The sequence below is a fragment of the Pristis pectinata genome, chromosome 18 (genome assembly GCF_009764475.1).
Source record: "Pristis pectinata isolate sPriPec2 chromosome 18, sPriPec2.1.pri, whole genome shotgun sequence".
In the NCBI taxonomy this organism is placed as follows: domain Eukaryota; kingdom Metazoa; phylum Chordata; class Chondrichthyes; order Rhinopristiformes; family Pristidae; genus Pristis; species Pristis pectinata.
Window position 1 is genome coordinate 26,435,159 of NC_067422.1, and position 25,804 is coordinate 26,460,962.

At 38.7% G+C, this 25,804-nt stretch overlaps 1 protein-coding gene across 1 annotated transcript; it reads right to left on the minus strand.

Annotated features, from left to right (window-relative positions):
* On the minus strand, nucleotides 1-25,804 carry LOC127579830 (heparan sulfate glucosamine 3-O-sulfotransferase 3B1-like). Its single transcript, XM_052032800.1, has 2 exons — nucleotides 25,020-25,804; nucleotides 1-2,810 (listed from the first exon to the last, which is right to left on the minus strand). The coding sequence occupies exons 1-2, from the start codon at nucleotides 25,556-25,558 to the stop codon at nucleotides 2,192-2,194; spliced, it is 1,158 nt and encodes a 385-aa protein (XP_051888760.1). The 5' UTR covers nucleotides 25,559-25,804; the 3' UTR covers nucleotides 1-2,191.

Genomic DNA, 25,804 nt, shown 5'->3' on the forward strand with positions numbered 1-25,804 from the left:
GGTAAAATATATTTTATTTGTTTCTTCATAACAAGAAACAGAATGCTTTATTTTCAAATTCCTAGAAAGAAACATTTTTATCTGTGTAAAATTAATTTTCTGTTGTACATACCACAAAATACTTGATTTACATATTTTTTTACACTTTAACTATTCTAAAGTACAATATTATCAGAAGAAATTTGCTAATATACGTACTTTTGAATGCAAGCTGAATAAAACTCAGCCACATACTTATTATTACAAACTGATAGCTAACCACCATGTCAAGGTACAAATTTACCTTTCGGAAGACAATGGATTGGATACACCGTGATCTCATGCATTGGGCTGAACTTAGCAGATGTATAATTCATTTCAATGGCAAAACAGCAATGTAAAGCATTTCATTGCAGCCTCAGTGCATTCAACATGTTATAGATAGCTTCCATTTTGTATAGGAACAGTTTTTGTCTCTGAATGATGGCATCTTGGAGGAAATTTTCTAATCTTAAAAGCAATTGTGACTTTATAAAGAACTAAAAGACCTGAATCCAGGGGTAAAAATCAGTTAACAAACAAAATGAGAATCTTAACAAAAATCCAAATAAAAAATAGACAGGAAAGTTGTGTTTTGTTCATTAGCAAAATTTCTAGCTAACCTTAATAGATCAGCATGGATGAAGACTAAATAACAGACATCTGGTAAGAGGCTCACTTTTTTTTTAATAAGTAAAAGAAACAGGCAGCATTTTGTCGATAAAACAGAGAAGGAAGTTTGAAAAACATTGTTAGAGATTTCATCATTATGGGCCTTGTGGCTTTCCCACTGTGGACCTAAACAAAACCATAGGATCTAGCAAAGGTTTGAAAGCAGCCAGCACCCAAGTAACACAAATAATGTGTCAGTGCAGGCTTTCGCCTTCATTTCAATCTTCCTTTTCTGAAAAGCACAAGCATAATTTGAGCCAAAGTAGACCTTCCCTATTACCAAGCCATTCCATGTTGTTTTGCAATCACTTACACAGGATTTCTACAGGGACAAATCAATTCTTGGCTTTGAACAAACTGCTTCATGCAACAATTGGACACGGTACAGCTTGAAATGACAGCAGCAGTTCTTCCTCATATTTTATAAACTATATTTACTCAGTATTTACCATTGAGAAGGAAAATGGTCAATTGCACAACCAGTTCACCCCAGAGTTACACCAGGAGCACAGGTAAGATCTGAACTGACAATGAGGATGTTGGACATCCCATTTTTAATTACTCAAGGCAACAGCAACCTTACTGCTGCCACTATCAAATAATCACTATCTTCTTGCAACAGAGTTATAACATTAGGATTAAAGGGGTGAGAAAAAATTTCAGTCTGCAGATCACAAACTAATTAAGAAATTTTAATTATACTTATGTTGAATTATAGTAGGGGAAATAAATGGACATCTTTCAAAGCTGAGTCCTATTTTGTTGGGGGGAGAACGGTGATTCCAACATATCTGTTAATCCATTCGGGGATTGCCATTTACTCAAGCTGCTCAGATTGACAGACTTTGTTGTTGTTAATCTAACAGTAATTCATGCCATAAAAATCAAAAAGAAACATGGAATCTGTGAACTTAGGGACAGAAGACAAACTAAAGGATTTAAGCAACAAGACACTGATAATTATCTGTTCATTACAGGTCTTGGACACTACAGTGCCAACTGTGATTTAAACAAGGTATGGCAGTGAATTAATTTATAGTCTTCCTTCTTGTTGTTGACAGGCAAAGTAGATTTGTTTGTCTGCCATGTGCATTTTCTGCTCTGAGATATACAAACTGACCGCTCATTGCATTCATGATGGACTTGTACTGCAGCAGCTTTCTGCATTCAGTCAATGTTTATCAGCAAGGAATCAAATGTCCAACCGTTAGATCTTATGAACACTGAATACCCGTAACAAAAAAATGTGCTTTTAGATATTAAAACTTAATCAATGAAAGACAGCACCATCAATGAGCAATGCAAATAAAATTGTGGAATGTTAGAAGATATGGGCTGATCTATATACAGTGTACAATGTGGTTAGGCAGCTTAGTGAATTAATTGCTTAAGAATTAAAAATAAATTATTATAAAATAGATTTCTGTACAAGTTACATATATATATAATATATAGCAATAAATTCACATGTCTCTATAGTCATTACTAAGTTAAATTGACCTTAGTCCCAGCCAAAGTTCTGTCCTGTCATTTGGTAAAATTTCATGTTGAAAGGCCTATAGAAGTCTCTCAGTCTCTGAACCACCTCTGGATCAATGTTGGGATGGGTTCTGCCTTTTGTTTTGCCCAGACAATGGGGCTTGCTGCTTCCCTCTGGCTTCTTCAAGCAAGGAAAGCCCTTGGTCTGGTTAAAGTAAAAATGTTTGTCTGTGATAATTCTCTTCAGACCCAGAAAGTCTTGCACCCTGCTTAGTTCTCCTGCTGGGTCACTGATCAGCCTCTCTCCACTCACAAACAGGATCTGACGCATTGGGAAGTACTGCAGCCAATTCTCCAGGTGCTTGGCATAGATGCCAATTTGAATAGCACTCCATGAAGTGTCAATCAGGCCTGTAGTCCTGTTTTTGAAAGTCAAGCTCTCAAAACTGGGGATATCGGGCTTTTTTGAGAGAGTTTGTGTGTAGTCAGAGATAGCCCGAGTGACAGGATCCCGAACCACCACTATTAGTTTGGCATCCTTGGACATTGCATAGATTCGAGCAGCTGCTTCCTTAGTGACAAAGTAACTGGGAGTTTTCTCCATGGTGATTTGACCGTCCAGTGTCTTAGGCATCAGGTCCCTAAAAAAACACATATTTTAGTGAAAGGTTTGATTAAAAGTGGATTGTTATTAAGATTCACAAAAATAAGGCAGATGCAATCATATATAATATAAATAATGCTACATGTACACCTGAACAGGTAGTCTGTAATAGATAGTCAGTCATCTGAATGAAAAAAGATCTTTTTGGCCCCAGAAGTGATACTTGCTGTTTCTTTTCCAACAGGACCAAAAACTCAAGAAGAATACTTGCTGAATGAGTACAAGTTTCTGTTGGAGAGAGGGAACTGGGAGATAGGCTATTTTATAACAATGGTGCTGTTATGTATAACATCTCAAATCCAGAAATCACTAATACTGTTTGGTAAATCTGATTTTAAAAAAACTACTCCAATGCTTCTTGAGCCAATTTCAAGAAAGCTCTTGATTCTGAAACTGCCTAACCTACTCAAAGACACAAATACCTGCTAATGCCACCTGGTTATTAAAATTCATACCCACTGCAACAGTCCAACAAAAAAAATCTAAATCAAAATATTAATTCCTGAAATTGTTCTATATGTTATTATTGCAATAGATCGCTTTCCTATCGAGAATAAAACATTCAAATTTCCTGCTATACTTCTGTCGACAATGGATTTTTCAAAAGGGTCCTGTCTTACCATCACTTGTAGAAATATATCCACTGAATATTTTCTTTACCAAAATTTCACACAAACACTGGCCAGCCATTGAGGTATTTTGATTCTAACAGAATAACTTTTTCTTTAATAATTGTAAAGTAAACAAAACATCATAAAATGATGGAAAGTTGTACTACACAGAGCAAGAGTCCAAAGGAGAAATTCAGTTTAAGTTTTTGGATTTGTAGCTGCATGCTATACTGTTTTATTCCCTAAAATCTAGTTCCATCAAGTCAAAAATAACAAACATTAGAAGCGAAATACAATGCCAGACATTGCTGTTCAAGGGCAACTAGGGCTGGGCTGATAGCTAGCCTTGCCAGCAATGCTCAATTCCACAAATAAAAAAAAGTTGGGAATCACACATTGGATGAGATAATTCCAAAGCAAACTTAAAGAAGATTTCTTTGGAAAAAGACAGCAGCTTTTCTACTAATACTTGTAAAGACCTGCCTTAGCCTAAGAACAGATTGGCCTACTTTGTTTATTAAGTACTGTACTTGGAACCTTTCCATATTAAGACCCAAAGTTTTAGAGAAATAAAATGCAAAGTTCAAGGTGCAACATAAAGTGAGCAAAAAACCTAGGATCCTTGCATATCAGAGAAAGGAAATAAGATGGTCACAAAGTATCAATAGCAGGTGGCCATTTCATAATCCAAATCCCTGCGTCCAATGCCTTTACTGGAGGTTTTGTCTGCACAGAGGGAATCTATGCTAATCTGTTAGTTTCTCAGAGGGACATTCACTGACTATTGAGAACAGGAGGGTAGAGGATTTGTGAATGATTGATTTTAAATATTTTCAACTGTAACATATTCTCTGCCATGATGGGAATCTGGAAAACCTGCCACATTCACGTTATGGGTAGAAACTCATTGTCTTCCTCAGCATAAAGAAACCAAGTTAAAAGAAACTGCCGAGCTTCACTTATTGTTTTATTCCCAGGAACAAAGCTAGAAAGAAGCAGTGGGAGTTCAGTGTGCTCATATCCACCAGTCAATCATATTTTGTGTCCTCAGATCTTTCAGTATATAAAAAAAAGGGAAGCTCTTGCTTTTATATAGTTCTTTTCATGACCTCCGGATCTCCCAAAGTGCTACAGTTAATGAAGTACTTTTGAAGTGCAGTCACTCTTATAGGAATTAGAACAGTCAACGTGCACCAGGCTCTCAGATACAGCACTGTGATACTGACCAGATAATCTGCTTTTCAAATGCAATTCTTGACAGAAAAAAACCCTAATACACCCTTAACAAAGATAACAGAACGCACAAAGCAAATCAGTTAGCAGAATGTTCTATGGATATTATTTCAATGATCTGCAGATAAAAATGAGCAAACCTTTGAAATATGGTCCACTTAATTTGGTAATTCTATCTGAACTATACTAGATATTGTCCACAGTTTAAATTAATTGAAATATGCTGCAGAAAAAAAAGCTAGTTATTATTTTGAGTTTTGTTTAAAAAGTTGTTGACTACGATGGGTGTCTGATGGTTGGCATGGACGCGGTGAGCTGAAGAGCATGTTTCTGTGCTGTGTTTTAATGACTCATGCCAACAGAAGTAGAAAAAGAACGAGAAATTGTCATGGGGTGGTGTAGGAGCATTATATGGTCCTTGCGCAATGTGTTGACAACCATTTTGGTCATGGGTCCATCATTGCAAACTTCTGTAGCTGTCAAGGGCCAAGGTTTCAGTCACAGCTAAATGGACATTGCACTTCTTCCAGAGAAGTTCAATGGGAACTGTGCCATCCAGAACTCAGTCAGGATCTGACAGTTGGATGGTGGGGCAAAACAGCTGGCAAGTAGAAACTCAATCAGGGCCTCAGGTAGGTTGGTGACCACGGCCAAGAACACAAGAAAATAGGAGCAGGAGTAAGCCACCTGGTCACCATTCAATATAATCATGGTTTATCTACCCCAGGCCTCAACTCCTTTCCTGTACCAGATAATGAAATTCCTCAATCCTCCCGATCATTCAAAGACATATCTACCTCCACTTTAAATACTTCTAATGAGCTAACCTCCACAGCTCTCTGGGGCAGAGGATCTCAGAGATTCAATACACTCCGTGAGAAGAAATTTCTTCGTACCTCGGTTTCAAATGACCAGCCCCTTATCTTGAAAATCGCCTCATTCAAGATTCTTCCACTAGTGAAAACATTTCTACATCTACCCTATCCTGCCCCCTTATATGTTTCAGGAAGATCACTGCTCATTCTCCTAAACTCCAAACAGTGGGCCATTGGAGATCTAGGTCATCAGGGGATCAAACTGAGTTAGGACCAGGGTTAAGCATGGGGTGGGACTGGACAGTCAGAGGGAGATTGGTAGTGGAAGCAGCAGTACCAAAGGAAAAGAGGTAAGCTTAGAATTATTTTAATGGTAACCCAGTTCAATGATGCTCTATAAAAACCTCAGTATCCAGGGAATGGTCAACAATGGGATGATGCTGATTAATTCCCCAAAAAGAACACTGCATGGGGAATAATGTTATTTGATGTGTGACAGACATACAAGCATGACTAACTCTGGGAGAAGGCCCTTTGAATTTCCAGAGTGTTGTGGTGACTAGGAAATGTTCATTATCATTATCACAGCCATTTATTGCACCATCTAAATTTTATTTTCCATTACAAGGCACTGAAATAAAACAAAACACTGCACAATCTAATTTCTAAGCCAAAGTGATTGAAAATGGTGCTTAGAATTTAAGGTTTTAAAGACTTTGCCTATAAACTTTGAAAAGTACTTAATGCTCAAACACTACAAATAATCTTATTCTGTTTATTTACTGATTATTTCAGGTCATGGCATTACTCTATAAAAGACCATCCATTAATCTTTCTCAAACTCAAACACTCTGATGAGCTATTTGATTCATTGGAGTTCAGATTCAGCATTAGAAGAGATTTACTAAGGATATTAATGCTTTGCATTCACCCTACAAGTTCATTATGTTTATATTTTACATTAAGTCCCTTTGAACATTCAAGGGAGAATTTTAATGCTATAGACTTGTCTGAACAAGACTATTTAAAGAAAGGGCCTTGTCCAAATATACAACCTAATTCCCTGATCTCTAACATATCATAGAATAAATCCTCAGCACTTATAGACAGGTTGTGTTAAGCAATCTTCACTGATGCAAAGGAATTTCACTTTTGCATAAACTTAGTGATATAATTCAAGTGCAAAGTCACGCAAATCAATTTTAGACCTTTCAATGCATAACAACACTTCAACAGCTTTTATGGTTTGTTTGTGACAGTACAAGAAGCCAGTCATTTTAATAACTGGTATTTTAGTATCAATGAGCCTGAAAGGGTCATTGGGCATGCATTTAAGGTGAGAGGGGGAAAGTTCAAAAGGAGATGTGCGGGGCAAGTTTTTGCTTTACACAGAGAGTGGTGGGTGCCTGGAATGTACTGCCTGGGGTGGTGGTGGAGGCAAATATGATTGGGGCATTCAAGAAGCTCTTAGACAGTCACATGAATGTGAGGGAAATGGTAGGATATGGACACTATGTAGGCAGAAAGGATTAGTTTAGTTGGGCATTTTATGACTAATGTAATTGGTTCAGCACAACATTGTGGGCTGAAGGGCCTGTTCCTGTGCTGTACTGTTCTATGTTCCAATACAGAGTTAGCAACAATAATTTGGCCTTCCGGCTCAGGGTTACTTGAAGGAGATACGACATGAACACATTATATTGGTGTTATTTTGGTAAGATTTATCTATCTGAATTATGAATAGCAGTGGACTACAGCAGTGGCAGATAAATACAGGAACATTTATTCATATGCCATTTGCAGCATGCTTTAATGCATTCATATTGCTTTAGCATAACATTCCCAAGTACTGCACGTTCAGAGAATGAATGCGCATTTTGCATTGTTTCTCAATGAGTCGATAATAAACCACAAAATAGATTTGTGGAACTCTCAGTACAGTATCACAGAGGAGATAAGTATATGCACAGAATAAGACATCCAGTCATTTAACCTTGTTACCATTACAGCATATATCCATGTTCTCAACTGGCCACAAGTGCACTAATTTTAAAAGATTTTATTTTGCTTTAATATAGATTGGATTCTTTTTAAACATAATGGCCACTTGGATTTGGCATTCAGAAGGAAATAAAGTGAACACCAACAACTATATAATGTTAAAAATGATGTAAAATATGAGGAAAAAGTGGACAGTCAGTAATTTTGATTGTTTGTGATTCAATGGTTTGAAGGCAACAAAGACTAAGCAGTCTGATTGCCCTCTAGATAAAAAGGGGAATTACATCAATATGATTTGTTTGGCAAATAGATATTCTTTCACATTATTTCAGTTCTGCTTTCAACTGTTTTGTTTCTTCATTTACTTTTCAACTCTAGTGGACAAAGCTGAAAGACCCAGCACAGGAAGCGGACTGCAGACTTCACCAGTTTCCTTTATTTCGGAATGGTATAACTGGTTCTATTAACAATTGTTAGGTTATAGGGCCTCATCCTATGCTTAATAAGTGTCATGCTCCATTCACAATTTTAAAAAGATACACCAATGCTTTGAAGATGTGTCTAAATCAACTAAACATCAAAAGGGAGTCATCAACATCCAACTCAAACAAACATCAATTTAAGTTAACTAAAGGAAAAGAGGTTTCTCTGTACATAGCTTTAATGTGCTGAACAGAAAGTTTTGGTTGTGGTTTCACAGTCAGCCTACTTTGTTAGACCTTTAAACTTCAAAAAAACATTTTAAAAAAACACTACAATATTTAATCTGTCAGCTGAAGCTGGGCATGATTCAAACAAATGGTTTTCGTTTCCTCCAAACCATTAAAAATTAATCAGTAATAATACTCACCAAGCACACAATAACGAGGACCTGGCTATTGGAAATGAGGAAAAGGCCCACCATAGAATTTTCAATGAGTCCTATGTGTTGATCAGCAAGCTACTGATCTCAACACCACTGCTATGATGATTATTGGCACTTTTTAAAATTATTATTAACAATATTAATTGATGAGATGTACCAGTTCAAAAGGTGTACAACAACATTTATCTTTGCAGAAAGTCAGTTATTGGGAACTACTCTGCTGTTGCATTGCTTTGGAAAACCTCTGTCCATACAATCAGCCTCTATCAGAGAAAAAATAACTTTCAAATTGAACTAAAGTTTTTAACAACAAAAGTGCTTCTTTAATCCATGCTTCAAACAGACGTCGTCAAGTGACAGATTGCAGTCCGAGATTTCCTTGCTCACAAATAGTTTAAACTGAAAGTCGATAATATACAAGTGATCATCTGGTTGCCAAAGCAGAAACTCTACAGTTGTAAGGCATAGATTATAGAAAAAAGATACAGCATGTCAAAGCTTGTTCTGGGAAAAGATCTGCAAAAGTCAAACATCTTGTGATGAACTACTGTATAAATTCAATTAAGACAGATTAGCCTTCTGAGAACTTGTATGGTCTTGTCAAACTTAGGAACATCTGTGCTTTTCATTTATAAACTTTGATATTGAGTACATTGGACTCCACATGCATTTGCTCCCATTCTTGACTGTAAAGCAGAGGAATTCTGTTTGCACATTATTAGGAATCCATATATTCATGGGTAAAACAAGATTCCATACAGTCTTCACCTAAATGTTAAAGTCACAATAGTGTATTCATCCTCTTAATAATGGCCCCCATTAACTATGGCCCAGAAACCAATGGCATCACAGCAGCATGTAATATAAACAGAGCTCATTGTGAGAACATCATATAGTGACACTTTCTCAAGTTTTACCTCCGTCTCTACAGGAGAACAACCTGGTTTCCACAAAGTGAAAGAACATAGTTGAAGCAAAACATTTTGGCAAAACATCTGCTACACACCTGCACTCCACCACTCCGTGTGCCATGCTGTTTTAGTGTATGGTACTGTGTTTGGATTGATCATTACTGAAATTAATTGGAATCTAGCAACTTGCTGGATTCCGTTTCATCAATTAGATTCAGCACACTGGGCTGGGATTTCTACATTTCTACTCAAAGACATTGTAAATTGTATCTCCTTAAAATTTCAGAAGTTCCAATAAGAATTCCTCTCTGCTAAGTGTACAATTTACTGACATTTTTGGAAAGTGTTTGGGGGAAAATCACAGAAAATAAGCAGTATTTACTGCAGACTGTTTTTGAAAAAGGCTTGATTGTCTAATGACATAAACAGCTAACATTAACAGGGAGGGTATTTTCTCAGGTCGGCAAGATTAATTGAAAGTTTCCAAAGGGTTTTTAAGAAGGCTCGATTACAATCTACAATTGATGACTTATAATAGAGTTAACTTTCCTATGGTGATGAGCCTTGCAATATTTTGTGGTATGACCTGAACCTGTTGAAACATTGATAAGGTAAATGTCATAGCAGTATTTTCCATTCTTGCCCAGGCTGGTAGTTCTCAGTGCTGTATGGCAGTTATGTAACCTGCCTAAGAGAACGGAGGAGGAAATAACTACTTTGGATCTCTCATGTACTAGAAAATTATACCATGTGCTGTGCAAAGTGTTCTGACAGAGGCATCCATTGTGCAAACAAGCCTCTGCTCTCACCATCCCCCAAATGAAGAATGCAAGATGGCCAGGAGCTTCATACAAGGAGAAAATGTGATGAACTTGGCAAAAATTTAAGCCAATGTCTAAAAGAATGTTCACAGTTTATGCCACACCAATTCATGCTATAAAGCCAGCAAATAAAAGGAAAATATAGTCCAGGCCATTCACTACTGCAACCACAGACTGTGTTTGTGGATTAAATAGAAATGCTCACTTAGCACTGACTTTTAAAGGTGAGCTGTTTAATCTATTTATCTTTGGTTGTTTGCCAGAGGTGTTAGTAACCTGTTACTGACCTATCTTATCACCGTAGAATAACAGAGGCATATCAAAGTGACAGCAGTTTGGGGCCTCAATCAGAACAAAGCTCTTAACACTTTTTTAAAAAAGTTACATTTATAGCACCTGATAAGTCTTTCAGCAGGTATGCCCTGCCCACTCCAGGGGCCAGTGATATGTTGATCATGCTGCACTTTAGGGATCAAACTAGATTGGAATTTGCTGTAACTTAATCTACAAAAAGTGCAACCTAGTCCTCCAAACTGTGCATCAGAATGCAGTGTGGAACCCTGTCATATGTTTCACATGAAGCCACTTTACTTTCCAAAGTATATGATCATGCTATACCGAGCATGAACTCACCACATAACTGCATGAATTTGTGGAGCACATTCCAAACATTTTAACCAAAAAAGACTATCACTTTGTCACCTTCAATCCATTACTTTTGTCTTATCCTTGTGTTTACACTAGAAAGTTCTCACACATTACTGATGTCTTGTTTCCCAAATGGTTTAATCGGATGTTTTTCTGTAGATGAATAGAAGTAAGTTCACCATCATCACCAGAACCATAACTTCAAAGATAATATTGCTATTTTCTCTCCAACAAACGTTGCATAGTGAGTGTCAAATAACCAACTGAAGTAAAAACTTCTAAAACTAATTTGAACAATTTGATGCTTAAAATAATTCCTGCTGTATAGTACACCACTTTTAACAGCATCCCAGATAAATTAGCAGAAAACAAAAGAAATGCAAATTGTCATCTTCTCACCAACAATATAGGCTGCACAACTATAATTCATCACATTGTGTCAGAAATGGCATAATCTCATTGTTGGCAGTTTACATTGCAATATACCAGTATAATTGGCTAAGATTTTATTTCATGTTCATCAAGAGCAGAACTTGACACCAAATGCTGGTTTTACATTACTAGGTTTAGCAGAATCATTCATAATTGTTCAAGCAGGTACTTCCTGTGCATTTTTATTTACATTTGTTCTTTTGTGATTGGTCAGATTGGACAGGATTCACAGAGTTCAGCAATCATCAGAACAGTATAATTCTGACTCCGATCAATTTTGTCTCTGGAAAGCTCCTTTTATTTCTCGTGCTTATCTATTAACTGTGACTAACTGTCCGGAGTGGTGAGTCTCAGGTTACAGTTTCCATTTATGGCCCAAGAACACATTGGGTGCCATGCTGTTGGAAACGTAATCCTGTACATTCATAATGAATTCTCAACAGCCTTGTCCTTCTTCTGCTACATTATGTAACCAAAATTGTTATATCATTACCATACAGCTTTGGGACATAATTATTTCATTTTGTACATTACATTTAGTAATCTTGTGTTACAGTAAGTTTTGCCTTCCTTGTGTACAGCCTGATTTATTTTGACAACTGGGGTTGGTCGCAGGGAAAATAGGTAGAGAATGCACTCCAGTAGTAAAGGTGAAAGAATTAGTCTGCTAATCTTTGAATGGAAAGCACATGAGCAAAAACATACATAGGGAGGGAGAATTGTGCCTTTCTTAGTACCACAACTAATTTGGAGTAACTCACTTGCATCCATCTGAAACAGTTATAAGGTGCTTTGAATATACTAACATGTGTCCATGTGCCATTTTAAGACAGTGTTCCTCATGAATCATTAACATGCACTAGGACTACAGCAGTTGAGCCAACCATCCTTAAAGAGACCACTGGAAACCACCCATAGAATGAGATGCAATCCTTCCATTGCTGTCATACCTGCTGAGTATTGCCAACATTTTCCATTTCATACCAGGTTTGGAGCTGCCTAAATCTCTTAGCTACTTCATTTAAAACTGAAAATTCCTTATAGTAGCCAGACCATTTTCTTGAATTTAACAAATTCCACATTGAGTGGCTGGGAACACATTCCATTATTTGGGATGCACTTATATCATTGCACCTTGGTTCAGTAATGGATATTTAATCAACACTGACATATGAGCAATAATGAAAAACATAATGTTATTATTTTAAGGATGGCACCAGATAAAACAATTTTTATAGTAGGCTCAATCATTTTGATAAGAATGCAACAGCTGTTCTATTTTTTCTCACTTCAGTGCCTGTAGGTTTGATATCCTGGGTGTTGCAATTTCCACATGAAACTGGAGTTTTGGAAGTCACTCAGCCCATGCAAAATCTTTGACATATGTAGACTGATTCAGTTACACCCTGGAACCTCTCAGCTATTGTATCTCATGGTCAGAAAGGCAATAGAAACATTGCAAGACAGTGAGAGGTTTAAACTCTGGTGAGACTGGATGTGTGATGCAGTCAGACTTCAGGTTCTGGTGTTTTAACAAGAATATCTAAGATTATTCTCTGCAACAATTCCATTGCTTGGTTGGCATCGCCATGGAGAAGCAACCAATTAAAGCAGAATGTTGCCACTTACACAATGCACAACTGTTGCCACTTATTAGAAACCATTTTGGAGTGCATGTATGATACACTGAAATAAGGCATGAAGGAATATGTTGAGAGACTGTACTATTTTCAGTGCACGATAATTTGTACCCAGTAATGAAAGCAAGTGCAAATAAATCATAAAACAGATAATAATTATACTACCAACAGAAATTAGTAAAACCACAGAATTTAAAGTCTTCTCATCTGTAGCTGATTAAAATGTTCTTCACTGTATTCTTTAGAAAAAAGAACTATATATTTACATTTGTCAGATACTTAAGAACTATTGCCGCTATGAAATTAGAGGGAACTAATTATCTGCATGGCTTGCAAATGGTTTAAACTTCAACAGCAATACATTACAGGGAGAATATCAATCTTCCCAGAAGTTACTTTATCACCAAAGAATCTTCATGGGAAGAAGCCCTCAAGGTGTCAACACCATTACAATTTTATAGTCAATGTTGACATTTTCTGGTAAAATAAAAGGAGTTATTTATGCCAGGACTGTGCCTCTTAATGAATAGGTGAGTCACTGGTGCATTAAGAGTTAATAATTGATGGAAGTAGATTGGTGCTGGCTGCTTCCTTTGCCCTTGGTGTTTCTTTCTCTCCCCCTTTAATTTTGTGAATAAACATCAGTGCTGGGCTCCATATTGTTAACATAAGTGCCCAACATCCAAATTAGAAACCCATAAAATCTTCCTTTTGTTTGGTCCAAAATAAGAAGGGTTTTATTGCTATGAATGAGACCTACAGATCAACTGACTTCTTTCGATACAGCTGACTTCAGCTACAGGGGAAAGCAAACCTTAATAAGAAGGAAGAAGTATGCACAGAAAGAGGTTTGATGAGAAGGGTTGTTTGAATGGTCATGAACAATAATTCACGGTACACCATGTGTTGAAGGCTTTCCTCCGACATGGGTGTTTGACATGAAGTTCCTGTTGGACTGAATCACTTTTGTTTCCGTCTTCAGCGGGAGATTCCTATCTCTCTCTGCCATGTTTTCCCAACTGTTGTGGCCACATTCAGTGGTGGCCAGCAGGTGCCAGGCCACCCCAGTAGCCTTAGCCCTCCCCTCTCCCCATGTCCCCCTCACAATTAGTCTCTGTAATTCAGAATGAAAACAATCCACTGCTTCTCAGTGCAAGATGAAAGGAGTTTGTGCAGCAGAAGTAATTTCACTGCTGTGAAGAGGCCACTCCAGGCATTGTGTCCAGTTAAGGAGTTGGAACGGGATTGGCTGGAAGGGGTTCCCATGTGATTCTGCTGCTACCCACTGTTTTTTATGGTGCTTAGGTAGAGACTGTTGGGATAATGATCACAAAGAATACAGGAGAGAAAGTAATCTTTTAATGTACAGAGGAAAGTGTTTTATTTATACAACACCAGTCCCTCCATTGCCCTCAGACTTAATTGCACTCAGTGGTAAGTGCTCTTCATGCTGAACATTTTCTAAGGGAATACATTGTCCTTTGCCTCACAGTGGCCTAATTACATACAACTTTAAACAAGTGCATTTTATGGTTTGCGATCACAGCTCTTAGGCCAGTATTAACTTAATACACTGAGCAAACCACTCAAGTTTACACACAGGGCATAAAGTTAGTCACATTGCAGAGCGGTGCCGAAATCCAAAAAAATAATAGTGAAAGGAGAGAACATTTCTCATTTAGATTTCAAGTCTGTAATTTTACAAATACGGAAGTTAATTTCATTTAGAGAGAGAAAGCTATGCAGAAGTCAGAATATTTTATAAACAACAGAACATCTATACATATCTATAATATATAAAACAAAGGCAATGAAACACAGTCAGTCCAGATTCACATTCTACAAATGAACCTATGTGTAATCAGTATAAAACCTCAGCATAAAAGTTTTCAAATGATTCTGTTCTGGTTAAACCCTCAATTTACATTTAGAATGGTGAAGTTTATTCTCTCAATCAAAGCTCCAGAGCAAGAGATCAATTAAGTTATAACTATATCCCTGTGCTTCCAACAAACTATCAGAACGGGTAGTGTGTTGACATGCTGCACCACACAGTGTTTTTTAGATAAGTGCAATCTAACATTGTTTTCAATGGAGCAGAGGAGGGGAACCTGATAGAGGACAACAAAGTTATGACAGGGATAGATAGGTAGATAATAAGAAACTTTTCCCCAGGGCATAGGTTTAAGGTGAAGAGTAAGAGGGTTAGAGAGAATCTCAGGAAGAAATTTTTTCACCCAGAGAGTGGTTGCAAACTCGAATACACTGCCTGAGAAGTTGGTGGAGGCAGGTACTATCACAACATTTGAGAAGTATCTAGATGATCACATGAATTGCCAAGGCACATGGAACAAATGCTGGTAAGTGGGATTAGTATTGATAGGTACTTGATGGTTAGAATGGATGTGGTGGGTTGAAGGGCCCATTTCTGTGCTATGTGACTCTGTGACTCCATTAAACCTGCTTGGCCTTAAAATCTATTGGAGTAGAGCATTTGGCAATCGAGCAACTAAGATAAAATGAAGTTTAGTTACTTTGTTCCTCAAACTACAGGATATTAACCTGACCTTTCCCAGAATGCTGCCAATCCTGTTCATTACAAAATCTGAAAGGCAAGGCCGTGAGGTATATTGGTCAAGGGCTGGCAGACCAGGAGGACATCTAGGTCAAAGAAATCAATCATTTTAAAAAAAAGTATTTGGTGTTGGATGTATACGAAAGGCTGAGTAAGATAAACAAAAAAGACAGATACAATCATTTTTCTGACCCAAAGAGATCCTTCATCTTATCTTTTGACTGTGAGCTATTAATCATATAAACTTTGCATGTCAACGGAAAACCAAGCCAACTTGCATGTATGATTCAGTTGTGATTTTAGCACAATGTAGATTTTTCAATGTTCTGACTTATTGTATGAATCAATGCTCAAGTATCCACACTCTCAGTTTACAAGCAGCATGCCAACAGTTACAATTCTGTCTCAGTTCAAATTGTTGATATGAATATGGTATGTTATCCTGACAGAAAAATAAGATTAAAAAGGTGAAATAAATGGATGATGATTTAAGTCACAGACTAAAACAGATAGCCAATATAAAACTTCCAATTGCCTTGATCCCTGTAATTCCCTTGACAACTAAAGCATAAATCAAACAGTATTATGCTTGAAAAACTTACTATAACACTACTTTTTCCAAAGAACAATTTCAACAGTTTATTTTTAAAAATTACAAATAGTTAACCAGTCATCTTTTTGTGTCAAAATAAGTTTAGAATGGAGCCACCAATCTTACCAAAAAAATTAATAAAGTAGAAGGGTCAAATAACTATAAAAGAACTACTTTCTAGATGGCTCACTAGGAATGTAAATTGCCATGTTATTTTTTGTGTCACAGAAGAACAATATTATGAGGTAATTTTCACCTTACAGTATGAAAGCACAAGAACCACTGAAATCTTAAACTGAGAAAATGTAACATATGCGACAACTATTTCAGGATGAAGGGTGATCACAATGATACATGAAATGTTATCATTTGTGTTCATTGCATGGCATCTGTGATGTCTACAAAGTGAACATGAAGGCAAATGCAATATTTTTGGGAATCCATAGGCCAGCATAAAGTGCAATTCTGGGTAATAGATTTACTGATACTGTACAAACTCCAAATGTTTGGTAACTTTATAGTGACTTATCAGGGGATAATCAGGAAAATTTCATTAAACAAATTAAAAATAACAGCACTAAACACCTATTAGTTCATTCATGTACAGATAGTGTGTAACCTCATGTCTTCAGTTACACAAATATTTTTCTGGTATTAACACAAGTTTGTAGAATGCCACACTAGTTTCTTTCCTGTCAACAAAGTGGTTGTCAATGGTAATGTTGTTGATTGACAATCACTTTACCATCTGTTAAGATTTATCTTGAAGGTTTTGAGAGACTCCCTGTTACTTGTTATACCTATTGGTTCACCTCTCTTCCTTTAGAATATAAATATATTAATACATTGATTGTCAACTGTATGCACAAAAGTTTTTGAGTAAAATACAAATCATGACTGGTGTAGTTGACCGATTTCTTAAGTTTAGTCTAATCCGTAAGACAAATACTACTATTGCTCTGTTCAGGTAGTTGAGTGAAAGTAATCTTATACATGGACTACTGCAAAAGTACATGCAATATATATTACCAGTTATAATGAGAATGATAAAATTATTCAACAATGCAAGTAGCTATGAAAACTCCACTTATAAGCTATTAAGTGTATTGCAAATTCAACATAAAGCAAATTAACAGGGAAATAATTATTAAGTCCAGTCTGTATCAGTGCATTTACATAAGGGTATTCAAAACCCTTAAGAGATTCTGTATTGATCCACGTGAAATACTGCAGCTGTCTGAAGCAAATTTGCCTGATTTCAGATAAAATGCAAGTTTTGCATACTTTCCAAAATACCACTGTAAGTGCAGGCAATGACCAGTTAGTTGTGATGTCCTTCTGTCATATTAATGCAATGGAATGGTGGAAAATCTTTCTGAATAATATGCTAAGTTGTCTGAGTGAAAGAACTGGTACAGCTTTTAATATTAACATTCCCTCTGCTATATAGCAAATCCACCACAATTAATGATTCTGTCTCATTAAAACCATTTTACATTCTTGAACTGTTTGTCCTCTTATCTATGATTTTAAAACTAGTTCATGTCCTGTCGGTTACTCTCCTCCTCAGCAGAACATTGTTTCAGGCAGACTAATTAATAATAACTTCAAAACCTCATTTCTTGTAAAGCAAACACCAGGCTCACCCTGGTACAGATACTTTATATACAACTAATTACCCCAGAAATATCTAGGTTTTTTGCTATAATTAGTGAGTAACCTCAGAGGCTATACAATCACTCAAATGTTAAGATATAAATTGAAACTGCATTTCAACTTTGTTCAAAATGCTGTACATCCCATGATGGACCTCATGAGATTGCTCAATAGCATCAGTGGATGTTTTCCTATAACTTGCATTATCTGAGGATAAATACTGGATTTAATATTTAAAAATAGGGTCAATAAAATTCACATCAATGGAAAACTACACTGGGATAAATAAATCAATATTCGTTGTGCAAAAAAACTTGTGTGTCAAAGGTATTGTGTCAACAAACTGAAAGAACTGTCATCAAACATGCAGGTAGCTCTTCATGGAAAAGTCTGCTATTCACTTATGTTGCTTTTCATTTACAAACTTTTTTTAATTAATGTGCCTTCTATAATTTCCTTGACAAAAGTTACACAGAGATCTTACTCTACCACAAGTGATGATTCCTAAATACAAATAATTTATTACATATATAATTGCACCCTGTGTTTCAGCAACACACTAGATCTGCTACAATGGGAACAGCAATACAAATAGAAGATTGTGCTACTTTACTGTTCTAATTCATAGGAGATCTTCTCTAATGCTTCTGTTAACTCAAATTGAAAGAAAATGCTTGAGGCATAAATGTCATTGTTTTAAAAGTATATAGTCAAATGTAATTATATCTACAAATCCTTGTTGAAACCTCAGTACATAAGGATATTAGATTCCACAAAATGAGTTTCCATGCCTGCAAAGTTGGCACACAGTTCTGGCAAAAAGGGAAATTGAAATGTAACTAATCTTTCTAGTTACTTAAAGTGCTGATGAATCACATCACTGTCCTATCACACTACTAAAATACAAGGAAATTAATATTCCAATGGAAGACACCAATACTTTCAGGCTTCTAAGGATTTGAACACAAATCCTTTTTTTGCTTCAATCAGCACAAAACTGAACCTGCAAAGTTAAATTTTCATCAAACACTCTGGCCCTTTCTTTTTTAATGAGGTTAATTTTATCCTGCACAAAGGAACTCATTGAAACTTGAAATATGTTATTTTTCTTTTTCTCAAAGCACTAAACAAGCTGTTCATCCCAAGGAGATCAGGAGTCATACTGATGCAATGTCCTTTTTCGAGCAATTGCTTGTATGTTGTACATATATATCGTCATTGAAAGACTTGGTATATACACATACATCTATTATTGGCAGGGCGTAAATCCCTCAGGAGTGGACTCGTATGTGGCTCATCAGCAATAAGAATGGCATTAATTTGCATGTAACCCTACAAGCGGGAATATTTACCCACTGGATTCCAATCCGGTGATGGCAGCTGATCCTACTAATTAAACATGCCTCCACCACCCCCGACTCCCCAACCACCGCCTCCCCCGCCCCACCACCACACCCTCTTCATGCTTCCTGTGCTCCATATGCTAAGTGACAGCCGCAGCTAGGCCTTACCAATGACGGCCGCACCACCCTCCTCCCTGCGTTCACTGCTCTCAGATTCTCCTGAGAAAACTGTCGCACCAAGTGGACCGAGTTCGTGGAGAGTAACTTCCACGGGGAATTCTGAAATGTTACTACAATATGCTATTCTGTCAATCTCTACCTGCCACCGAGAATGCTGTTTGGGTACCAAATAAAAATATCAGCTCAAGCTAACGCCTTTCCAGGACAAAGTCTCTCTATGTTTGTATTTATTTAGCAATTTTACATCTCTTTGAGAGGGACAGTCGACGCCAAAGTACTCCTTTTAAACGTGAATGCGAGCAAGGGTTAAATATTTTACCGAAGGTATCACTGACTGCAACCGTTTGTCTTCCACTGGGTTTAGGCCAGGCGAAGTTTCTGGGTACAGCCAGTGATTCAAATGTATTTGAAGTTGTTCAACTTTTCTAAAACTTAACTTTCTGAAACTCACCCGCGAGGAGGCAGTTTCGTGTCACTGAATGTTTCCACAAATGGGATATTTCAGGATAGTCCAGACCATTTCCCCTCCCACAGCTGATGAGATGGCGAGGGGAAGGTGGACACGGATTCTCGTCTGGGGCTAGTTTGGAAATGAAGGGAAATGCCACGGCGATTAAACGACCTCGTCGATTTGCAGATCTCCTTACTACATCGCAGGAACCCATTCAGCCTATTGAGTATATATGGCAGCTCTCGGCTGTCCCATTTCCCATGCAACATATTCTCCCATATCGGACATCTCAATACGAGTAAAGATCTTGTGCTAATTCAGTGATTTGGATTGTTGTGGGGCAAATCCCTAGAATTCTGGAAGTATTGGTGGAATATTCATTTCATCGTATTTTAATAGCGTGGCGGGATAGAGATACGATTTACGTGCAATTTAAGTGACTAGAAAGGTTTGTGTATTTAACTTTCAAGAGCTCTACAGGTGAGGCAGGAAAAACTCGATCCTCCGGGATGGAGTGAAGTTTAGTATTTCCTCTCGAGTTCTTATCGGCTGGGGAGGGTCAACACTTGTTGACTGTGAAAGAACAAACCTTCAGAAGCTGCAGCGGCCTGATGGTGGCAGCACCCGCACGGAATGAAGCGGCCATCTGTCCGGACAACTCACAGGACACCGCCAGGGAGCTGCCTCGCCACCCGCCGTCTGAACGCAGGCTATTTTTACTACTGGAGAGGGACGAGGCTTAAACCCGCAACCTTCCCCCTCCCTACCCCTACAAACCTTCAAAAACACAAATGTAAATGGCAAACTTACAGCCAGTTGCGAATTTCAATGAAAATTTTCTGATTTTAGAAATGTCAACGAAATTCATTTGTCTCCGTTCCTATAAAGTCCCTATCCAATTAATATCTAGGGTAAAATGTCGATGATTTACTCCAAATGGCAACTGAACGTTATCAGAGCAACAGGAGACAATATCCGTCTATTTCAAAAGACTAATATTAATAAGCATCGAGGACCCTTGAATAAACTCTAAGTCTGCTGAACTGCAATTATTTGCTCTTCAGGTCGAAGGCCCGTGATCAAGATCCAATTTAAGAAGACACAATGCTATTCCAAATCGACATATTTAGCAACGTTTCCCCACTGATTCCATAAGTTGCTTTTCGTCGCTGTTGATAAATGAGACCTGGGCCAAACCATCACATAATGCTGATTAGCAGCCCCCAGACCCCGTTATAATTAGCTGGCGTTTACTGTTGGGCCGGATTACAATTATCTTCCATCTAAACATAAAGCAGCCGACCATTCCCTGGCAGATGGACTCTTGTTTATTTCTTTTGCCACCTCCGTCCCGAGTCTTGGAGAGGAGGGGGTTGTGGCGAGGGAAGTTGGGGTGGGGGGAAACAACTGTTCCATGTTGTGATAGTAAACAGAAACAAACTCTTAAAAACTCGACCCGAAGTTCCAAACACTCCGTCAGTCCATATGGCGACTGGTGTCGAACCTTTTTTTTAGTTATCTTGCTCAACCTGGGTGGATACCTGACCGTAAACAGTGCAAGTGAAAAACAGAACAGGATCTACATAAAATCGTGCTTTGGGCTGTGTTGAACTGTAATTAAGCCAAATATGAAAGTTGTCTGAAAATTAATCGGAACATTTGTATACATTTATTGGGTAAAATGAGAAGTAATTAGAATTTGAATTAAAATTTGTCGCCAGATAACTCGAAAATCATTCGATATTTTTGAGCTTCTTATCAGTACCTCAATCCTTTCCATAATGAGAAGGGAGAACCTGAAATGGGAAAGATCTTTGTTCAACTTCTAAACTTGTCCAATTTATTAAGTTTCCGTTTAGAGGGACTGCCAGCTCCCCTTAGTGAATTTGGAAGTTTTCCACGCAGTGGAATGACTGGTAATTAAGAGGACCCCAACATGTGAGACACTTCACCAGGACTCTCTCACAGCAGACAGTTTCAGACAAAAGTTGCTGATAAGCCAGGAGAAGGATACAAACATTTGGGCATTTGTTTTCTTTTCCTTTTGTTGTTGTTGTTTAATGTTGATTTACGTTTCACTCAATCCAAGTCAACAAACGAACTCGCCACGACGCAGTCTGAGACAAGCGCAGACAACAACCACAGAAAGCGGGGTTTCGGCCACGGAAATATTCGGCGGGGAAATTCTGCACATTGATTTAGCTTCCCTCTTCCACTGCTCACAATCCAGAAGGAATGAGAATCTATTCCCAGACAACATACCCCACAGTTTCCATGATCCAACGTGTTCTAACACTTTTAATCACAAATGTGGAAATTCCTTAAAAAATCTTGTGCCACTCCAATGTAACTACCAAAAAAGACACGCGTAAGTCATTATTTAAAGACTGTAATGCATTGAAAATATTGTAATGTTTTGGAAAGAAAAGTAATGGTTGGAATCGCCATCGGAACAAGTTTCCACCTTCCACTTGACTGTCGTAATACCACTTGCAGCTGGGGTTGGGATTTTATGGATTCAGGTTATTTTTTCCACTTTATGGAACAATAAGTATTTACGTCCATGGTTACGTTTTTCCTGACGATTTTTAAAATATTTGTCTTCGGGCCAATTAAGCAAATAATCCATAAATCTTAATATTAACAAAACAAATCGTATTTTAACGACTTCTAAATTATACAATTCATTATAACTTTCTGGTAGGATGCACTTCACGGGAGAACAATGATTGCGAACAATGATTATGAAATGCTTGACATATTTAGTGCACTATTCTCAAAAGAGGGGGACATTAAAACCAGAAACTTTCTCCAACTATGTCTTTCAAGCACAGTGGTGTTCCATCATATACAAAACTTTACATCAAAGCCTTCCCCCCGAGGCTAGCTGGATGTTGGGAGACAGAGGACAATTGGATGTATTTGTGTGTGTAAAAAAAGATCGGAATAAGACCCCCATCAGATTCGGGAGATCGCGCCAGCTCTGATGTGACACCTTGTTTCTTATTTCAAATGAAATAAATCTTTCAGAATGAATGAACAATAAATGGAATGAAGCGTTTCGCCATTAAGTCGAATTAAATCAACACTCTCCAAAAGTTTGAGAACGACGAGGCCGACATTGTGATTTTATTTTTAAATTGTGCGGACTCTCTCTCTCTTTCTCTCTTGCTGTCTTTGTTGAGGTGACTCACGCATGGAAGAAAAAGTGGAACTCTTCACAATTGGTTCATCTCGCGTCGCCTTCACAAGCAGCCCCCACCATAAACATGTGTAAAAAAAATCTACAAAACACCAATGTTCCAAAAAGGAAAGGAACTTTGTTTTGAAAGGAATCGTACAATTTTACATTTATAACATTCGGCCAGGCGACACAAGTCGCGAGGTTTAAAGACGCGGTAAAACGGATTAAAGCCACAATCTTCAGAGAAAATAAGGCAATTTCCAGTAATTGTTGTCAATCATCAGATCACTAGAATTCATTAGTGGAACCACCTCTAAAACCTTGTGTTTGAGCATTGTAATTTGAACAAGTGGGGGCAAAACTAGCTCCACCAGTTAGATTCTTAACTCTAGCTGAGCCTCACTTTTTACCAAGGCTGGGTTCTGAAAAATATCTTGGGACAGGACACGAATGGGTGAGTTTTAAATGGGCAAATTAGACGGGAGATCAGATTTATCAGGTGAGGCGAAGCGGCCGGTTGTCATTATGTGTCGGAACATGTGTTTAAAATCAGAGAGCGGCCACAAGTTACACAAACATTCTGATCTCCCAGTAACTGGCGGGGGACGGAACATCTCGGAGAGCAAATTGGTTATGGGAAGATTTTTTATCCTCTGTCCTTGGAGGGATGGAAATGAAGGCTCTCTTCCAGAATGTATTCACAGGAACCTTCAGCTGGCAGAGAGAACAGCAGGTTTCACCAGAAAGAGGGAAATCTCTTGTTTCCCTGCATCCCGATTTATTCCCAGAGCTTGTGTTACTGAGACGTTTCCTGACTTGATGGATCTAAGCTAAAAGGCTGCTGGGTTTCACCTTTTGAACTGACACAATATCCCCTGTTCCTGGGCCACTATGGAGCTCTGTAAAAATAAAAGCACACTGCCCTCAGCTCCCTACAGTTTTAACCTAATGAGTCTTGCACCATAATTTATTTTAATGATCTTTCTTTCTTAACACCCCCCACTACACACACACACACACACACACACACACACACACACACACTTAAGTATCACTCAGTTCATAGTGAGTACTAGGAGAGAGATTTTAGAGAGCGATGGGAAATATCGGTTGAATCCCCGTCCGAAGTTCACAATAGAACAGTTGTTCTTAGAGAAACTCTTTCATTATATGAGATAGCATGGACAATCATGTACTCAATCATGTTTATTAAACTGCAGTCAATTCCACCGTAAGATCGCATTTGCCAAAACGCTCCCCTTGATTGCAATGAAGAGTTTAACGTTTAAATTAAATATTTCTCCAACACAGCCTGGTGTAGCTCGAGAAATTCCCTCTTCGCGTGTGACAATATCCATACTAACTTTATAATTTCGTCTCTTGGTTGCCAGGCGATAAATATCAATTAAAACTGGTTGCCAAACTGCAGAAGTTTTTTTAAACAACTGCATATCGTTCAAACGTCTGAAAATGAGCAAGCATACACTGTGCGCACACATGCTTTATTTTAAACATACGCACAGACAAATACAGACTGCGTTATACAAGACAAAGGTTACCCTGACGCTTTTCCAACCAACAAACACACACTTCTCTTCAGAGAGAGATGTAAAAATGACATGCATCATAAATCGCCTGTAGGAGTGTGTGAACATTAAAATCCAGGCTTCTTACAACCAGAAGTAGAGTGCATTAAAACGTGCAGTCACTGCCCAACACAAAGTAGAATCGGGCATTAAAACTCGCCTGGCTCAGACGTTTGAATATGTTTTACTCGGGCTGGGTTTTATAACTCTCTGCCCGACAGTATCACCAGAGGGAGAAAAATGGAGTTCGGTTTTCCAAAGAAGATGCAGATTGTTGGAACTGTGCAACAAACGCGTCGGGTGTTGATGGCTGCCTTCATGTGTCAATCACAGCTACCAACATCCGCAGAAGTGTTTCAGTTTGAATTAACACGTTCACAACGGATTCAACCCGCTTTTACCCCCCCCCCCCCCGAGTTTAACCGAGTGTTGCCTCCCGCCCTTGTAGTGTTCGCTGCCGGTGCCCACATCACGGGCGCTGGTGGCACCGCCAACGCCCGCCGGTCTCTCAGGAGCTGACGGGCAATCGGCTGGCAAGAGGCTTTCACCCACTCCCCCCTCCCCATCCACCCCCTCACCCCCGAAGCTGGGATCATCCCGTGCTCGGCCTCACCCACAAGTATCCCCGCGACTATCACTTACTTATACCACTCCATCCCCTTGTCATAGTGTCGATCGAAGAAATGCGGCTCAGCTCCCACCGCCCTGATGTCGGGGTGGACCCGGAGAAATTCGAGCAGAGCCCGGGTGCCTCCCTTCTTCACCCCGATGATGATCGCCTGCGGGAGTTTCTTCGCCCCGAAGCCGCCCAGGTTGAGATCAAGCGGCTTCTGCGAGTGTCCGCTGGCGGCCGTCGGGCTCTCGGTCTGCTCCGCCGCCACGTCGTCCTGCAGCAAGTCTCTGGAAGCGGGCATGAAGCCGGGAGCCGCCTCACCTGCCTGCTGGGCTCGGAGCAGCAGCTTGGACCTCAGCTCCGAGACCCCGGCTCCAGGCACTGTGGCTGACTTCTGCCGGGCCGTCTCGTAGTCGTAGACCAGGTTGGGCATGGAGAGGCAGAGCCCGGCGCAAGAGTAGAGGATGTAGAGCCAGAGGAGGAGCATGGTGAAAAGCAGCAACAGTTTCTTTCGCAGCGCGGCCGGGGAAGTGAGATCTGAATGATACCAGCTCAGGCTACATTCCATGCCGTGTGGGACCCACACATTGTTAACCAAGCAACTCCTACAGAAAGTGCAATGGAATGGACAAATAAACTCCCATCATCTACGAGAGCAGCGTGTGAGCACTGGATACAATCGGCGTCATCAAACTGTTGACTGTGGCCACATAGTTGGAAGAGCAACCGCTGGATAATGAGATAATCGTCCGTCCCCTCGTATCCTCCGCTCGCTTCGAGCTGATTCTCCCTCTAATTCCCAAGCTCAATATTA

What these genes read in the sequence shown, in the direction of transcription:
- LOC127579830 (XM_052032800.1), bottom strand. Translation starts at nt 25,558, where the DNA reads ATGGAATGTAGCCTGAGCTGGTATCATTCAGATCTCACTTCCCCGGCC. An exon ending in AAGGGGATGGAGTGGTATAA is followed by an intron (nt 2,811 to 25,019) that starts GTAAGTGATAGT and finishes GTGTTTTTTTAG; the next exon opens with GGACCTGATGCCTAAGACAC.